The sequence below is a fragment of the Schistocerca serialis genome, chromosome 2, assembly GCF_023864345.2.
Source record: "Schistocerca serialis cubense isolate TAMUIC-IGC-003099 chromosome 2, iqSchSeri2.2, whole genome shotgun sequence".
Taxonomy (NCBI): Eukaryota; Metazoa; Arthropoda; class Insecta; order Orthoptera; family Acrididae; genus Schistocerca; species Schistocerca serialis.
In genome coordinates, this window is record NC_064639.1 from 865656213 (window position 1) to 865676492 (window position 20280).

General features: G+C 40.4%; 1 protein-coding gene across 1 annotated transcript in view; it reads right to left on the minus strand.

Annotated features, from left to right (window-relative positions):
• Nucleotides 1-20280, minus strand: part of LOC126458177 (centrosomal protein of 162 kDa-like) — a 168488-nt gene that overhangs the window by 16034 nt on the left and 132174 nt on the right. The window contains exon 9 of the mRNA XM_050095047.1: nucleotides 5940-6130. Within this exon, the coding sequence (XP_049951004.1) occupies nucleotides 5940-6130 (191 nt within the window). The remainder of the gene's footprint in view (nucleotides 1-5939; nucleotides 6131-20280) is intronic.

The window sequence follows — 20280 nt, forward strand, 5'->3', positions numbered from 1 at the left end:
TTGCTCTGGACGCCCCAGCACATCAACAACAGATGATAACGTCGAAGCAGTGAAGAAAATAGTTTTTGAAAATCATCGAATTACCATAAGAGAAGTTGCTGAGGATGTTGGCATACCTGACAGCTTGTGTCATGCAATTTTTTTTTGACGTTTTGGACATGAGACGTGTGTCAGCGAAGTTTGTTCCAAAACTTCTCAATTTTGATCAGAAGAGTCATCGCATGAGCGTCACTCAGCAGCTCTTGAATGATGTCAATGATGATCCTGGTTTGCTTAAAAGGGTCATAACTGGTGATGAAACATGGATTTGCTGTTATGATGTCGAAACCAAAGCCCAATTGTCCCAATGGAAGCATCCCGGAGTACCAAGACCAAAAAAAGCATGCCAAGTTCGATCAAATGTCAAAGTGTTGCTCACTGTGTTTTTCGCTTGTCATGGCATAGTGCACACGAATTTTTGCCTCAAGCTCGTACGGTCAATACGGAGTATTACCTTGACGTTATGCGCTATTTGCGAGAAGCAATATGCAAAAGACATTTGGAATTGTGGAAAAACAATTCATGGCTTTTGCATCATGACAATGCATCTGCTGATTCATTGTTGCTTGTGATAGATTTTTGGACCAAAGACAACACGACAATCATGCATCAGCCACCATATTCACCAGATTTGGCCCCCTGTGACTTTTTCCTGTGCCCAGAACTGAAGAGACCTATGAAAGGACGAAGATTTTTAAGGATTGAGGAAATAAAAACTGCATCGCCGGAAATAATCAAGGCTGTACCAAAAAGTGCTTATGAGAAGTGCTTCGAGGATTGGAAGAAGCGTTATCACAAGTGTATTGTATCTGAGGGGAATTACTTTGAAGGGGACAACATGAATATTGATAAATAAATAAATATTTTTTCATAAAAATATAAAGTCACTTTACTTTTTGGGCACACCTCGAATGGTGAGTAGCATTCTATACTTTACATAATATTGTCATTATTCCATCCAGGATTTTCTATTGTTAGGTACTGGAACTGAATATTTTTCAGTATAATCACCAAGGCAACCGAGATATTTGTCTTAAAAGTAAACCAGTTTTCCAACACTATCAACAACAAAATGCCAGATGTCATCCTGTCAAGCCAGCTCATTGAAGTACATCATTTGTTACCCACAGTACGAGCTGTCAGTTTCCTCAAACTAACTTTCCAGACTTTCCCACCGGATATGTTCAATATACAGCTTTCAGGTCTGCCACTGGATTGCACTTTGTAAATCCCTCAATATTTCCTCTAGGCAAATGCTCAACATCATCAAATGGTAGCTTGCTACTTGCCAGTGATAGCAAACAGCTACCACCTGAAGGGCTGAGCAGTTGCTTCGAGGAATTCTGAGGGATTTACAAAGCATGGTCCAGTGACAGACACGAGAGCCATATATTGAAATTTCCTCAATGATTTTCCCAGTATTTTGTGTTCCTACTGTAATTAACAGTGATGGCTGAAGACAGATTTTTTATGACAGATTTTTTACAATATCAACTATTTGCACCATTGTTAACACAGCGCTGTTTTTAAAGCTGGTGTTTTACAACAGAATGACATTTAATGGCACAAAAATGAATAATTTGATTTTTCAGACTAGTTCTCATCAGTGTTTTTCCTCAAATATCTGTAATGTTCTATTTTGCCTAATAATGTAGATTAATATATTGTGTTCATTATTTGTGTGAAATTTCTCACAGTATAAGATTTAACAGCACATCCCTCTCACAATGGAAACTTAGGACCCACATATGCTGTTTTAAAAAATCTTATCCCCCTTTTTTAACAGTGTGATTTCAGTTCTCTGAGACTGCAGACGTGTGTGCAAGTTGTGTGCTACTTTCCTTCTCTGGTATTGTTACATTCCATCCTGGATTTTCCATTCTTTGATTTCTTACAAGAGTGACAGTCCATTAAGGCATGCAGGATGTTTTCTACGAAGTTTGGGAGGTAGGAGAGATGCACTGGCAGAACTTAGGCTGTGAGGACAGGCTTTTGAGTTTTGCCTGTGGACAGCTAAGTAAGTAAAATCATTACCTGCAAAAATCAAGTTAACAGTTTTGAGGCCCTGTTTAGCACACACTTTTAATCTGACAGGAAGAGTTTCAAAACACACTCCTGCACAGTCAGTCAGTCATTTTGGAATGTTTTTAATGATGTCAATGGCAGTGTATTAAACAAGAAAAAGAAATAGGTTGGCTAGTTTCTGTTCCTTGTTTAAAATTAAAATTAGAGCACACACACGCGCGCGCGCGCACACACACACACACACACACACACACACACACACACACACACACACAAGCGAGAGTAGGGCCTTCAAATTTCCTTTTAGGTACAAGAATTTCATGATCTCTGAACCACAAATAAAACTTTTCACAATCATTTACACAATAATGAGAACACAAAATGAAGAATAATATTGGACAGGACAGAGTTCAAGAGCCTACTTACAAGTTACTGAAAATAAAACAACTGCAACACTAATGGAAGACAAAATTAAATAAAATAACTAATGATTTTGAACCCAACAACTAAAAGAAGACAGGAGTAAAACTACAGGGAAAAAATAAAAAATGTAATTAAAATGTAGCTGCATTTCAAATTACAAGAAAAGTTTTTAAAGTGATATTTTGTATGCCCATTTGACTGACCAGCCAGTAATTAATTTAGTGTAATATTCTGCATAACAATACGTGCTCATGTTAATAAGGACTGCAAAACATAAAGAATTACCAGTACTTCACAACGACTGACTTCTGCTGTAGTATGCCACTAGCAGATGGTGTGGTACGACTTCGTAAACCAAATCGGCCAAGTGTGCATATGGAAGCTGAAAAACCATACTATCCAATGAAAATGTTTTGAAAGCAACACAGAACCAACAGTATTAATACCAGCTCTGCACAGTTTGCTGTCTGACAGCACCTAATGCAGTCAAAAACAACTACATTAGGCAAACTGCCTTATCTCATGTGCCAGCCACTGTCACACTCTCTGCCTCCTAACACCATGCACCAGCATTACTCAGCCGATGCTGGAGTACTGGTTAATCTCCATGGTTTGTGTCCCTTTTACCTCGTATCAATAAACTGAATACAGCACTAGACTAATTCGGAACCGCACTATCAAACAGGGACAGAAAATTCCAGATTAAAAAACATTTTGCTTTTAAAGATAAACACATGGCATTTTCCATCGACAATGCACATCACATAAAACAACTGATCAGGAATATTTGTTTGGGCTGACTACATATATAAATTGCACATATATGTTGAAACAGCAGGGATAATGCGCTCGGTGAGTCTTGGAAGAGACATTTATACAAAAACCCAGAATGAAAATGACAGCAATGGGGAACATACCAATGTTTTTCATTTAACCCTAGATTGAAAATCATCTTTGTAAGGAAGTGAACACCAGTTCCAGAATTGCAAGTCTTATTCTAATTTGAGTCAATAGTTAAGTAGAGGCTCTCATTCTAACCTACACAGTTATTCTGTTTCTTTCAATTGAAGAAGACATGTGCCATTTAATTTTTAAGCCATTGGCATGATGTAATAATTTCTGTGAAATGTCTAATTGACACAATTTAAAACATCTTCACATTTTTGGTTTTTCCGTTTCATGATATTACGAGAATTGCTCAATAAATAATGTCCACTATTTTCTTTCTCAGAACACATTTATTCTTAATAGCTAGAATGTGGCAACAATGTCAGTCATTACTTTTACATGTACACGGCTACTATAATGATGCATTCATTTTCGTTTAGAAAGTTCTGTATTTTCCTAAGTATTGCATGTACAAAAATGATGCAGGAATAGAACAGTAAACTCACCAATTTTGCATTTTGCCCAGAAGTTGGCGTTATGAGTGCAGTGTCTTGACAAGAAAAAGATAGATATCGCCTCCTACCTGACATTCAATGACAAATAACCTTCCACTCATCTAGTACGGTTAAATTGCAGCAATGGAAATGTGAAGCACTCAAAATCCTCATGAAACTGTAGAACATATATGAGATTTGCTGAAGGTTCATGTTTTCTGTACAAGGTCATGTCCAAAGCTGTATGGGTCATTTTTCTTCTGTGAGAAGACTGTGATGGGTGCCTCTTACCTTGATATGTTGCAGTTGTGGTAGTTTCCACAACTGACTGCTAATTTTGAGAATTTCGTCTTCCAACAAAATGGTACACGCACTCACTGGAGCACTGATGTTCATCGCTACCTAAACGAATATCTTCCACTTTGCTGGATTGGGCACAAATATCTTACACTTCGCTTGATTGGGTCTAGTGGTGAAGATGATATAGCTCTGTTCCTCTGGCTGCCCATGTCGCCTGACCTAATATCTTGTGACTCTTTTCCTTTTGGGGGTACATTAAGGACAGTATTTACGTACCCCTACTGCCAAGAATATCAAAACAGCTCACAGAATACTGTTATGATGGCCACTAGCAGGATTTTGATACATAAGATATAAAACGAACTTGATTACCCCTTGGACATGTGACCAGAGGGGTACTTGTGCAAAATTTGTAGAGTGCAAAATGAAAACTTTTTGAGTTTACAGTTCTATTCCTGCATTGATCACACTTGTACATGTAATACAATGGAAAATATAGAGCTCTGAAAATGAATGAATCATTTACAGTAGGCTTATACTATTTTTCTGCATACTCTACATCACATTTTATGACCTTAGCCAGCACTGAAGAGCACATATTCCCTGTTGGCATAAGCTCTTGTCCTGTGCTCACAGCCATGTTTCCATTGCACGAATTATACTCTCATAAGTTTCAAAGTGTGTTCCACACACAGAACCTGTAAGAGGCCCAAGCACATGGTAGTCTGAGGGTGTCAGGTCTGGCCTACAGGGTGGATGAGACAGTGAAGACTCATCCAATTTGGTCATGTGTTCCCAGAACACTGTGTGAATATGCACTGTCATGTTGGAGCAAGATTTCTTTATAGTTTCTGGCCTCAGAATTAAAGGCCGACCCTTTTGGCAGCACATCCCTTAGAATGACACCACTAATAGCCCAAAATAATGTCATTGTGACTTTCCAGCAGATGGAGTTGTCTTTAATTTCTTCTTTATTGGTGACTGTGAGTGATGTCACTCCACTGAATGCCATTTGTCTCTGCTCTAGGTGATGCATCTGAATTTTTTCACCTGTAATGTTTTGTGTCATCAAATGATCCAACAGTTCAGATGAAACTGCTTTTCTTTTATCTTGTGTAACCTATTATAAGCACAGCTTTTAATATCCAATAGCAAACGTATTTCCAAATATTACTGATAATTGTAGAGCCAATTGTTGAGTTACAACACACCCGTCTGCAAGAATAATGGCATCCACATGATTCAATGTGATGAAGGAACTACGACAAGACATCCCAAAAGTGTCATGTCAAGGCTCTCAGTTTCTGCACTTCTTGACACTTTAACTCCTTTTACCCACTGCCCAACAGTACTCGTACAAACTGCATCATTATCATACACTGCACACAAACATTTCTGTATGTTCACCACACTTTCTTTTTGTACAACCAAGAACTCAATTACAGCATGTTGCTTGTAACTGTCTCTCATGTAGACAAAATTTTGTTAGTGAACTAAGGCTCTGCCAGCTTTTTGAATCGATCACAATTTTGCAAACATGCAGAAGAAACATTTGTTGAACAACCCTCATATATTGTCCAGTGACTGCCAATTAAACATAGCTTCCACTCCGTACTCTCAGTTTGCCATGTCACACCCGAAAGAGTAAGCTCCTCATCCTTATTTGATAATTTTTACACATTTCAGTTTCTTATTGTGAAAAGAAAAACAGAAATTTTGACTCATCTAGTCACAAGAATGATAACACATGGTTTATGCTAAAATACTAACATCCTGCAAGCGCTTCACTTTCAGCTGCTCGAAGTCTGCCTTGAGAGCAGCAAACTCCTGGTGCAGCGCCCTGTTCTCCTCCTCCAGCCTGCGCATTGCATCCAGCTGGTCGCCTGAGCCGCTGCGCTGCCTCAAGCTGCTGCTGGACGAACTGCTAGCTGCGCAGTTTTGACTGTCCCCTCTTTGTTCCCCTAATGAGGCAACACGGTTAGGTTGTTGTTATGGTTAATAAGAACATTCAGATGTGTATAAATGTTATATTTACAGAAACCAGAAACATTAGTATGAGTTAAAGGAACATACAAATCTGATAGTCAATTCTGAGTTTCTCAATTTAAGTTTTTCCAACTGAGGATGCTAAATCCTTGTGGCATGGTTGCATGTGAACTGGAAGTAGCTAATCTGATGCCTGGAGACAACAAAAACTTATACCCAGAGGTGATGATAGGTCGTCACCAAACTGTGCCCCAGTGTACTAACTTTAATTGTATACAGTATACAGCTGATGTGTTCTGTGGACCGTGGTGATGTACAGTCAATGGTGACACAATGCATCTGATAGATTACATCACATGAACTCATACACTTCTTCATGCTCGACTTGTACATCCAACAAATCTACTTTGGAGGAGGGAAATAACCATCCAGTAACCACAGTTAATCCACATTCAGTGTTCAAAGAAACAATTTTCACCAAGTTTGTTCTGACTGTTTCTTTCTTTCTCCCTCAAAAATTTACTGATATTTAGCACAAGAAGTAAAGGAATACGATGCAGTAATGTATGCTCATATAAAATGACAAAAGCTAACTACATTCATGAGTCATGGAATCAGATACAGCCAATGTGTGGAAGAGGCAGCACTCTCGAAGTCACATAAAGTGGAATGATTCATAGTGTCACAGTTGGGATCTCATCTCATCTCGTGGCAGATAAGCACAGGCCAGGAATGATGAGCAATATTAGCATATCTGTTCACAATTGTTTTGTGAGAGTGAATACCTCAATTTTGGAGAACTTGTTGCCAGTCTGGCCATGTGCAGGGGGCAACAATGTGTTAATCACAGTGGTCGCTCTTGATTACTGTGAGTTGTAACAGTGGATTTGTAGGCCGTAACTTAGCAAATCAGTCACCAGTCGAATGCCAGATAACCACAGCTGATGAGCACCCATACTATCCAGAACCATTTCCTTGCCCCGGAGTATAAAAGCCACAGCTCCACATGGTATCCTGGGTCACCACACTTCACAGAACAAGAGGCAAGCACTGGTGCAGGAACAGCAACAGTGGAGCCTCTAAATATGTCAAAAGGTTGCTGGGACTTAAAGAGTCACAATAAATATTTGATAGTCATTACTTACTGGTATTTATGCAAGGTATACAGTAATTCCAACAACACAAAATAATGTCACAATAAATAATAATATTTAACTGTGAGTTATCAATAAAACTTAATTCTCTAGAACTTCAGTCAAAAAGTCCCAAAAACTGGAATTAATTTTCAGAAACATTGATAAACACCTTACAGTACATCAAACATTAATGACTTTATAGAAACTTGTTATCATATTTTTACAAGCTTGCAAAATATACTTCACATTCTGCAGGGCCTTCTTTGATCAGTAGAAATATGTATATGTTGATGGAGATTTATGTCAATGTAAGGAAATATTTTTGAAGTGATATTCATAATCGTGACACAATATACCAACAAAGATTTTGTTAAGTTTTATTATCCTCTTCAGCAATATAGAAAGTAACAACTCATCAATGATGATGCCATATAATCTCAAATAATACAAGGATGTCAAAGGAATTGGCCCAGTAGCTTTCAAAGGAACCATCCTAGCGTAAAGCCATTGGCACACGGACTGTGCTATCAAATATTAACATTGAGCGTGCCAAGTTCAATGTGTTGCTGAACGCTCAGGAACGATGCGACTTGTGCATATGGTACGTGGGCCCCAACGTGGTATGCGCGAGTGCAATGCCCTCCAGCGGTAGTTGAGGGATGTTTCTAGTTCATAAATCACACTGTGTACTCAACGCGCGCGCGTAAAATTCCCACATTAGCTCTATTAAAACACACATTTCCTCCATCATCCACGAAAAGGAAAATACCATGTCCAATCAATAAGGAAACAGGCTTATAAAAGTTCCATTACAAACAGTGCGGTACAAATTTAGAATACTTCTCCGCAAAAGATAAACATTATTTCATCATTCCCACATTTTTGTAAAACCTCAAGGTCTTACTTGATCACTGTTCCTACCCTGTAGCAGAATCTTTGCAACATGTGAATTACAAAGTGTAAAAGAAAAAGGAGCAAACAACCTTTATACAGGTAATGCAAGCTGTCCTGTAGATGAAGTCAATCGAACAAAGTCACCCCTCAAAAAAGGTGAACCTATGTTTATATAACATCAAATATTATAGTATATATTAAACTAATAATTAAGTATCAGAACCTAATAAAAACGCGAATGTTAGGAAAAAAAAAATTGGAAGTGTCAAGACGCGAACCACCGCCCCAACAAACAACTCTGTACAGGACAGTGACGCTACTCATTACGCTAAACCAACAACACACACCTTGCTTCTAATCGCAAGACCCTTGCTGAAAACCTTAATTGTAGATATGTTACTAAATGAAATTTAATTATAAGAAATTGGGTGGATCTTTAGTGTGTCGCTGCCTTCAAATACCCTACTCTCATAATAGGCAAGTTACAATAATTCTTTTGCCACGAATATGATGTTTCTCATTATTTTATTGGAACAAATCACACAGTTAACAGCAGTTTTTCCAGTGATTCTCAATTTGCTGGTGCTCAGAAATGGCAAATATACATATAGGCTTGAAATGAATGGCAATATGGCGCCTCACAACTCTGTACTGAAGGGAGATGGCGTGCGTGTGACGTAGGTGGCGTTGTGCCATATCATTGGTCAACACTCAGACGCGCGCTCACAAGGGAACCTCCCCATCGCACCCCCCTCATATTTAGTTATAAGTTGGCACAGTGGATAGGTCTTGATAAACTGAACACAGATCAATTGAGAAAACAGGAAGAAGTTGTGTGGAACTGAAAAAATAAGCAAAATATACAAACTGAGTAGTCCACGGGTCACATAGGCAACATAATGGACAAAGTGAGCTCAGGAGCGTCGTGGTCCCGTGGTAGCATGAGCAGCTGCTGAACGAGAGGTTCTTGGTTCAAGTCTTCCCTCGAGTGAAAATTTTATTTTCTTTACTTTTGCATAGTTATTATCTGTCCGTTCGTTCATTGACGTCTTTGTTCACTGTAATAAGTTTAGTGTCTGTGTTTTGCGACCGCATCGCAAAACCGTGCGATTAGTAGACGAAAGGACGTGCCTCTCCAATGGGAACCGAAAACATTTGATCGCAAGGTCATAGGTCAACCGATTCCTCCACAGGAAAACACATCTGATATATTCCATACGACACTGGTGACAGCATGTGCGTCACATGACAGGAATATGTTGTCGAGCCACCTAACTTGTACACTTGGCAAAGGGGTAAAAAGATTCTTCTACCTTGCCCGATTTAGGTTTTCTTGTGGATGTGATAATCACGCCCAAAAAAGTGATGAAAACATAAGAGTTTGTCACATAAACTGGAAATAAAAAATTAAACTTTTCATTCGATGGAAGATTTAAACCAAGGACCTTTCGTTCCGCAGCTGCTCACGTTACCACGAGACCACGGCGCTCCTGCGATCCCAGTGTCCTTGACGTTGCCTATCTTCCCATGAACCACTCAGTTTGTATATTTTGCTTATTTTTTCACAGTTCCACACAACTTCTTCTTGTTTTCTCAGCTGATCTGTTTTCAGTTTTTCAAGGCCTATCCACTGTGCCAACTTATAACTAAATCTGAGGGGGGTGCGATGGGGAGGTTCCCTTGTCAGAATATCTGACGTGCCAGATATCACTCTGCACGTTTGGAAAGACTCTCGAACGTGCTATTCCATGCTATGACATCAGAAACTTGGCATGCTCAACATTCAACGTTCGGATGCACGGTCCATGTGCCAACGGCTTAAGGAAGGTTTCTGTATACAATTTATATATATGTAAAGCATATGGGCTGAACTATGATGAAGTTGTGCCTCCCGAGAACTTTCTTGGTGTGTGCTGATTAAACTGTTTAAGTTATACTAGAATTTGGAGTTAATATGCAATTACCAAACTCTACACTGTGGCCGTAAACAAAATTGCCACCATACCAAAAAAGTTGGCTGTGGATGCTTAGTGCCAGCAGCGCAGAGCTGGGGCAGTCCCTTCTATAACCTAAATCTGGATCAACAGGCAGGAATTTGAAGTCTGGTACACCTGAGAAATGCAGAGGTAGTGACTGACTTATTTCAAATTCTGTTTACTTTTTTTTTATCAAATAACAAGAAGGAAATGTGGTAATGGAAACTCCTTGTTGGTATCAGATGTGTGAAAGCAGTCGTATCACATACTAACTCTACTGTAGTTTCTGCACAGACTTGTACTTGGACACAACCACCAACCAGCTGTGCACCTGAATGAATGGCTACCACCAAAATGTGGCCCAGAACAGAGTTAACCACCCGCCTGTATCCGTATCTGAGTGATTACTCTGAAATTTACACCTCAGTGTATGGCAGAGGGTTCACAGGACCACCTTCAGACTACTTCCATCATACCACTCTTTAACATTATGTGTATTCTGCCAATGAAACACAGTCTCTGGTTTGCCCCCACAACATTTTCCATGTGGTGGTTCCAATTTCAATAGTTTGTAATTGCAATCCCTAGGTATTTAGCTGAGTTGACAACCTTCCAATTTGTGTTATTTTTTTATGTAACCAAAATTTAATACAATTGTTTCAATACCAGTGTTGAGGACTACACACTTTTTATGGTTTAGGTTCAGTTTCCCCTTTTTGCACCATGCAAATACGCTGCTTAAATAATTTTGAATTTCTTGCAATACAGTGGCAGAACACAAGGCTTAGCACAAGATGTTGGCTTTCAATGGCTGCTTCAAAACCCTTACCATCTGGATCCTTCCCCTCCCCCAACACCCCCAGCTCTGAATTACAGTGAAACACCATTTTTGCATTCTCACATTTTACTTTTTCCCACTTTTTACATCCATTTTTGTTGGTCCCAAAAAAAGTCCTAGTCTCTCAATACAATGCTTTCCCATGATTATCGATTCCATGTTACATTTTCTGTATTTTAAGTTTTCTCTGATGTTCTCGTGATCTTTAACATTGATTTTCATACAGATTTAGGCAGAAAGTGCTTCATATTCCTGCTCAAAGTGAGCCTTAGAACAAAGCAGAAAACACAAACTATATGAAAAGTTACTGATTGTTTATTTATTTATTTATTCACCTGTGGAACAATAAATATTGTAATACAGTGTTAGCACAGTAAGCAAGCTGTCAGCTTGTTGGGTCATGGCTGCCTGATTATAAGTTTGCAGTGTTTGGAATGGTGGAAAACTCTGCTGAATTACTGCCTTATGGATTATCATGATCTGACAATAGTGACTCTAGTAGCAACCTTCCTTCTGCTCGTCGTGTCGCTTTACAACGCTTTAATTTAATTTCACAGTTGTTTACATAAACAAACACCACTTTTGAAGATGGCCGTCTCATGAAGTGCTTTCATGAATTATTACTTCTGCTTGAAAAATGCTAAACTGTACTAGGCGAACAGCCCCCAGTTTGTACGATATGATGGCAGATGTAAACGTTCCCCCTCAAGATGCTCTGTAACAAGATGACAATTTCTGCCCTGTTTCTCATCCAGAACTTCCCTGAACTGAATGACCTCCTTGTTAGCAAGAAGCTGTAGATTTAGTGTTTATTGTTCTCCGTTTTCAAAGACTGCCTACTTTAGTCTTTCAACCAATACTTTATTACAAGTTCTATTTGCTGTAATTTTATAAAGATTATCAATAATAAGTCTCATATTAAAATGTGAATGTGTTCTTAATATGGTTTCACAAAAGATTTGTGTTTACATTAGACATGATCAGAATGAAGAAGGAAACCTGCACATGTGTTTGAGTTTGTCAGCACTCAGCTGCTGCCTTTGCGATTATCATGAAGGCAGTGGCTGAGTGCTAACACACACAAACACGCATTTCCTTCTTCATTCCAATCACGTCCAATAGTGCAAATAAAACACAGAAGGAAAAGACTTTTGTTAAACCACATCAAAAAGATATTTGTGTTCTACTGTGAGACTTATTATTGACAATCATTATAAAATTGTGGTAAGCAAAATTTGTACTGCAATATTGGTTGAAACACTAAAGTTCACAGTCTCTGTAAACAGATTGTTGTTTCCTATGCTTTCCTGTAGTCTTACTTTCCTGAATTTTAAACCTTTTAGGGCCAGTCCACTGAGAAGAGTAAAAAGGGGTTTTTACTGTAGGTAGGTGGAAGTTGTCAGTGCACACACAATCCGATCTCATAACCTTCCTGGCCTGTCTCCACTAGATGGTGCCCCACACCCAACTTCACGCGTGTCCCATGACTAACTCCAATCATCCTGCTCTCACACCCTTTTCGCCCAATCTCCCTCCTCCTCTATTCCACATAATTAAACACACGTAGTAAGACATGCTGAGAGATCAACAAGCTATAGTCAGAGAAGACACCACTGGCTGCACAATGCCACTGTGTGTGTGTGTGTGTGTGTGTGTGTGTGTGTGTGTGTGAGAGAGAGAGAGAGAGAGAGAGAGAGAGAGAGAGAGAGAGAGAGAGAGAACTCAGGAGGAGGAGGAGGAGGAGGAGGAGGAGTAGGATGATTTGTTCGAAAGCTAGCAACGGGTTAGTCTTGTTTGTATGTCTATTAATAACAAGTAGTTTCATACAATAGCTATGCCATGAGTGCATAATTATTCTTTGTAGTACTCTCTCTGGTGGTTGTTAGAAAAAATGCTTCTGAGATTGTCTTCGAGCCGATTAGCCTGAGCTTTGTTTGAAGAACTGTAATCAGATTATTGAGATTTATGACAGAAGATAACTGATATGAAATTGTATGATTAAAAGGGAATATATATATATATATATATATATATATATATATATATATATATATATATATATATATATATGATTATAATAGAGGGAAACATTCCACATAGGAAATATATATCTAAAAACAAAGATGATGTGACTTACCAAATGAAAGTGCTGGCAGGTCGACAGACACACAAACAAACACAAACATACACACAAAATTCAAGCTTTCGCAACAAACTGTTGCCTCATCAGGAAAGAGGGAAGGAGAGGGTAAGGAGTCATTCCAATCCCGGGTGCGGAAAGACTTACCTTAGGGGGAAAAAAGGACGGGTATACACTCGCATACACACACATATCCATCCACACATATACAGACACAAGCAGACATATTTAAAGACAAAGAGTTTGGGCAGAGATGTCAGTCGAGGCAGAAGTGCAGAGGCAAAGATGTTGTTGTTCATTCAACAACATCTTTGCCTCTGCACTTCTGCCTCGACTGACATCTCTGCCCAAACTCTTTGTCTTTAAATATGTCTGCTTGTGTCTGTATATGTGTGGATGGACATGTGTGTGTGTGTGTGTGTGCGCGAGTGTATACCCGTCCTTTTTTCCCCCTAAGGTAAGTCTTTCCGCCCCTGGGATTGGAATGACTCCTTACCCTCTCCCTTAAAACCCACATCCTTTCGTCTTTCCCTCTCCTTCCCTCTTTCCTGATGAGGCAACAGTTTGTTGCGAAAGCTTGAATTTTGTGTGTATGTTTGTGTGTCTGTCGACCTGCCAGCACTTTCACTTGGTAAGTCACATCGTCTTTATAAAAAAAAAGCTCTTTGCCTCTGTATATGTCTGCTTGTGTCTGTATATGTGTGGATGGATATGTGTGTGTGTGTGCGCGAGAAGAATTAACCCCCTATTTCATTCTAACAAGTAAAATTTCTGAATCATTTTGAGTGACTGAGCTATGACTGTGTTTCATATCATGAATGATTGATTGCTCAAACGAATTGAGAACTACATAATTACATAGATAGGAGGAAAAATTACAGTGGCGCTAGTGTGACAGGACTCTCTTGGATTATTATATAATATATGTATTTTTTGTTTCATGAAAACCAACGAGAATGAGAGGTAACTAATCTGAAGAGAGATTCAGTGCCCATAGTAAAAGATTGCTTTGAAGTTAAGTGTGTCTACGACAGTAAATTTGAAACTATTTAGTGATTAGAACCTGATATTGACATTTATTTAATGGTATTGACTAGAGCGGCATGTAAAATGTCATTGAATCAGCAACGAGACGTGCAACAGCCTTCAGCTGTTTGCGCAGAAGCAGAGGCCACAGATAGCAATTCTGAGACTGTTGTGGCTAGCGGTAGCAATATAAATAATCCTGTTGGTTCAGAAAACATTCATATAACAGCCGATCAGAGTGTTGTTGACACATTAGTTGTTATTCTGCAACAGTTGTCTCTATTAGCCGAAGGCCAAGCGGAGGTAAAATGGGACTTATCCGTTATACAAAATTAACTCCAAAATCAATTAGCCGAAAATCAAATAGAATTACAAAATCAATTAAGAGCAACCTTTACCGAATTAGATCAGAGATTAAATACCCAGACACAGGAAATAAAATAACAGGCAGAAAGGATCGAACAGAATCTTATTACTCAAATTGAGCAGGTCCGCCAACAATGCCAAGAAAACAATAGTAAATTAAGAGCGGAACTAACCGAATATGTATCCGTCAAAATTGACACGATACAAAAACAAGTAGAACTGTTTCCTCAAGTAATACAAGCTCAAGAAGACATACAGTGTTCCGTAGCTATGATACCAGAAATTATAGGATCCCAAGATAATCTAAAGAAGCAATTTGACGAAGTGAAGGAAAAACAGACGACAGTGGAACATAGAATGAATGTACTTGCGGGAAAGTTTTCAGAAATGACATTAGAGCGGCAAAATTTTCCTTTGGAAAAGTTAGAAGAAACTGTGAAAGTAGCTTTACAGTCAATTTCGGAGAGTTCCGAAAAGAATTTTTTTTAACAAAGGGTTAAAGGAAGTTCGTGAACAACTTGGCGAAGAATTCTCGCGTTGGAAAGAAAACATCGAAAGATCACTAAATCTCTTGCAGGAGGATTTAGAAACAGCGAGAAGTAGGAAACAAAATTCTCAATCTGCGCGTGACATTCTGTCCACGTCAAGATCCGATGTAGACAGAACTGGAACGTCACAAGTTAGATTCGATATAACGGATAGCCACAGGAAAGAGTACGAACAGGATGATTTTTGGAATCTTAGTACTGTTGAGGAAAACATGATTAAACACAGACAAGTTCAAATCTTTAATCCTGACAAAAAGAATGTTCATCCTGTAGTCTTTATTCGAAGTTTCAGAGGTCTATTTCCACGATCTTGGACAGAATGGCAAAAGATTAGTTTTGTATCTGGATATATACAAGGATCAGGAGTATTGTGGGCATCCGAACAAACATCTTCTTGTAAATGTTATAAAGAATTTGAGCAGGCTTTTCTAGCAAAATATTGGTCTGCTGGAATACAAGAAAGACTTAGGCAGGAAGTATTATATCCTGAGCCTTTCTCATTTTCTAGAGGATCTCTACAGAGATATTTTGAGAAATACATTAATAAGCCTTTGTATTGGGATGTACCGATTCCTTTGCCGGATATACTTAGGATACTCAAGTCCAGACTACCCACCAGTATAAGGAATCAGCTGTTATATATAAATGATAAGGATATAGACTCATTTATGACTACGCTTCATCTACATCTACATCTACATTTATACTCCGCAAGCCACCCAACGGTGTGTGGCGGAGGGCACTTTACGTGCCATGGTCATTACCCCCCTTTTCTGTTCCAGTCGCATATGGTTCGCGGGAAGAACGACTGTCTGAAAGCCTCCGTACATGCTCGACTCTCTCTAATTTTACATTCGTGATCTCCTAGGGAGGAATAAGTAGGGGGAAGTAATATATTCGATACCTCATCCAGAAACGCACCCTCTCGAAACCTGGCGAGCAAGTTACACCGTGATGCAGAGCGCCTCTCTTGCAGAGTCTGCCACTTGAGTTTGCTAAACATCTCCGTAACGCTATCAAGGTTACCAAATAACACTGTGACAAAACGCGCCGCTCTTCTTTGGATCTTCTCTATCTCCTCCGTCAACCCGATCTGGTACGGATCCCACACTGATGAGCAATACTCAAGTATAGGTCGAACGAGTGTTTTGTAAGCCACCTCCTTTGTTGATGGACTACATTTTCTAAGGACTCTCCCAATGAAACTCAACCTGGCACCCGCCTTACCAACAATTAATTTTATATGATCATTCCACTTCAAATCGTTCCGCACGCATACTCCCAGATATTTTACAGAAGTAACTGCTACCAGTGTTTGTTCCGCTATCATATAATCTTACAATAAAGCATCCTCCTTTCTATGTATTCACAGTACATTACATTTGTCTATGTTAAGGGTCAGTTGCCACTGCCTGCACCAAGTGCCTATCCGCTGCAGATCTTCCTGCATTTCGCTACAATTTTCTAATGCTGCAACTTCTCTGTATACTACAGCATCATCCGCGAAAAGCTGCATGGAACTTCCGACACTATCTACTAGGTCATTTATATATATTGTGAATAGCAATGGTTCCATAACACTCCCCTGTGGCATGCCAGAGGTTACTTTAACGTCTGTAGACGTCTCTCCATTGATAACAACATGCTGTGTTCTGTTTGCTAAAAACTCTTCAATCCAGACACACAGCTGGTCTGATATTCCGTAGGCCCTTACTTTGTTTATCAGGCGACAGTGCGGAACTGTATCGAACGCCTTCTGGAAGTCAAGGAAAATAGCATCTACCTGGGAGCCTGTATCTAATATTTTCTGGGTCTCATGAACAAATAAAGCGAGTTGGGTCTCACACGACCACTGTTTCCGGCATCCATGTTGATTCCTACAGAGTAGATTCTGGGTTTCCAAAAACGACATGATACGCGAGCAAAAAACATGTTCTAAAATTCTACAACAGATCGACGTCAGAGATATAGGTCTATAGTTTTGTGCATCTGCTCGACGACCCTTCTTGAAGACTGGGACTACCTGTGCTCTTTTCCAATCATTTGGAACCTTCCGTTCCTCTGGAGACTTGCGGTACACGGCTGTTAGAAGGGGGCAAGTTCTTCCGCGTACTCTGTGTAGAATCGAATTGGTATGCCGTCAGGTCCAGTGGACTTTCCTCTGTTGAGTGATTCCAGTTGCTTTTCTATTCCTTGGACACTTATTTCGATGTCAGCCATTTTTTCGTTTGTGCGAGGATTTAGAGAAGGAACTGCAGTGCGGTCTTCCTCTGTGAAACAGCTTTGGAAAAAGGTGTTTAGTATTTCAGCTTTATGCGTGTCATCCTCTGTTTCAATGCCATCATCATCCTGGAGTGTCTGGATATGCTGTTTCGAGCCACTTACAGATTTAACGTAAGACCAGAACTTCCTAGGATTTTCTGTCAAGTCGGTACATAGAATTTTACTTTCGAATTCACTGAACACTTCAGGCATAGCCCTCCTTATGCTAAGTTTGACATTGTTTAGCTTCTGTTTGTCTGAGAGGTTTTGGCTGCATTTACACTTGGAGTGAAGCTCTCTTTGCTTTCGCAGTAGCTTCCTAACTTTGTTGTTGAACCACGGTGGGTTTTTCCCGTCCCTCACAGTTTTACTCGGCACGTACCTGTCTAAAACGCATTTTACAATTGCCTTGAACTTTTTCCATAAACACTCAACATTGTCAGTGTCGGAACAGAAATTTTTGTTTTGATCTGTTAGGTAGTCTGAAATCTGCCTTCTATTACTCTTGCTAAACAGATAAACCTTCCTCTCTTTTTTTATATTCCTATTAACTTCCATATTCAGGGATGCTGCAACGGCCTTGTGATCACTGATTCCCTGTTCTGCACTTACAGAGTCGAAAAGTTCGGGTCTGTTTGTTATCAGTAGGTCCAAGATGTTATCTCCACGAGTCGGTTCTCTGTTTAATTGCTCGACGTAATTTTCGGATAGTGCACTCAGTATAATGTCACTCGATGCTCTGTCCCTACCACCCGTCCTAAATATCTGAGTGTCCCAGTCTATATCTGGTAAATTGAAATCTCCACCTAAGACTATAACATGCTGAGAAAATTTATGTGAAATGTATTCCAAATTTTCTCTCAGTTGTTCAGCCACTAATGCTGCTGAGTCGGGAGGTCGGTAAAAGGAGCCAACTATTAACCTAGCTCGGTTGTTGAGTGTAACCTCCACCCATAATAATTCACAGGAACTATCCACTTCTACTTCACTACAGGATAAACTACTACTAACAGCGACAAATACACCACCACCAGTTGCATGCAATCTATCCTTTCTAAACACCGTCTGTGCCTTTGTAAAAATTTCGGCAGAATTTATCTCTGGCTTCAGCCAGTTTTCTGTACCGATAACGATTTCAGCTTCGGTGCTTTCTATCAGTGCTTGAAGTTCCGGTACTTTACCAATGCAGCTTCGACAGTTTACAATTACAATACCGATTGCTGCTTGTCCCCCGCATGTCCTGACTTTGCCCCGCACCCTTTGAGGCTGGTGCCCTTTCTGTACTTGCCAGAGGCCATCTAACCTAAAAAACCGCCCAGTCCACGCCACTCAACCCCTGCTACCCGTGTAGCCGCTTGCTGCATGTAGTGGACTCCTGACCTATCCAGCGGAACCCGAAACCCTGCCACCCTATGGCGCAAGTCGAGGAATCTGCAGCCCACACGGTCGCATAACCATCTCAGCCTCTGATTCAGACCCTCCACTCGGCTCTGTACCAAAGGTCCGCAGTCAGTCCTGTCGACGATGCTGCAGATGGTGAGCTCTGCTTTCATCTCGCTAGCGACACTGGCAGTCTTCACCAAATCAGATAGCCGCCGGAAGCCAGAGAGGATTTCCTCTGATCCATAGCAACACACATCATTGGTGCTCACATGAGCGACCACCTGCAGATGGGTGCACCCTGTACCCTTCATGGCATCCGGAAGTACCCTTTCCACATCTGGAATGACTCCCCCCAGTATGCACACGGAGTGCACATTGGTTTTCTTCCCCTCTCTTGCTGTCATATCCCTAAGGGGCCCCATAACGCACCTGACGTTGGAGCTCCCAACTACCAGTAAGCCCACCCTCTGCGACCACCCAGATCTTGCAGACTGAGGGGCAACCTCTGGAACAGGACAAGCAACCATGTCCGGCCAAAGATCAGTATCAGCCTGAGACAGAGCCTGAAACCGGTTCATCAGACAAACTGGAGAGGCCTTCCGTTCAGCCCTCCGGAATGTCTTTTGCCCCCTGCCACACCTCGAGACGACCTTCCACTCTACCACAGGTGAGGGATCAGCCTCAATGTGGGCAGTATCCCGGGCAGCCACAGTCTTAGTCCGATCGGGGGATGCGTGGCACGAGCTGGCCGTCCCCGACAAACCCCCATCCGGACCCCCACAGTGATGCCCATTGGCAACAGCCTCAAGCTGTGTGACCGAAGCCAACACTGTCTGAAGCTGGGAGCAAAGGGATGCCAACTCAGCCTGCATCCGAACACAGCAGTTGCAGTCCCTATCCATGCTAAAAGCTGTTGTGCAAAGAGCGTCTGAACTAATCTACAGAGAGCACAAACAATTCGACACAAAATTTAAACGGTTATTAAAATACAAGATTGCCTAGTAAACGCAGTAATGCTGCTACTTGCGCACTGCTGACACACTGCTCAGCGGCGGAAGGAGACTATTCGATTTTACATTATTCAGGTACTAAAACGCGATGCTACAACTCTCAAATACTACAATACGCCCGAAATTTATGAATTAAACAATGCAAATACCAAAAACACGCAAAGAATTTAAGAATTAAACTATGTAACAAATAAGTGAGCTAAGAGTATACGACTTGCTGTTGCGGCTGCTTATCCAACGGCGGCAGGGAGCACACTGGCTGTGACCAACCAACACTGGCCGTTCAAAACAAACACAGAAGACAGACGACTGCGCGAATTTACACTATTCAGGTACTAAAACGTGATGCTACAACTCTCAAATACTACAATACGCCCAAAATTTATGAATTAAACAACGCAAATACCAAAAACACGCAAAGAAATTAATATTGATATAATTGAGGAGGACAATAAAAGGGCAAGAGAAATGTCATATCAAAGAAGAGCAATAGAAGCGAATCCGAGCTGCAACTCGAATGGGAATGGCAGTTATGGTAGCAGTAAC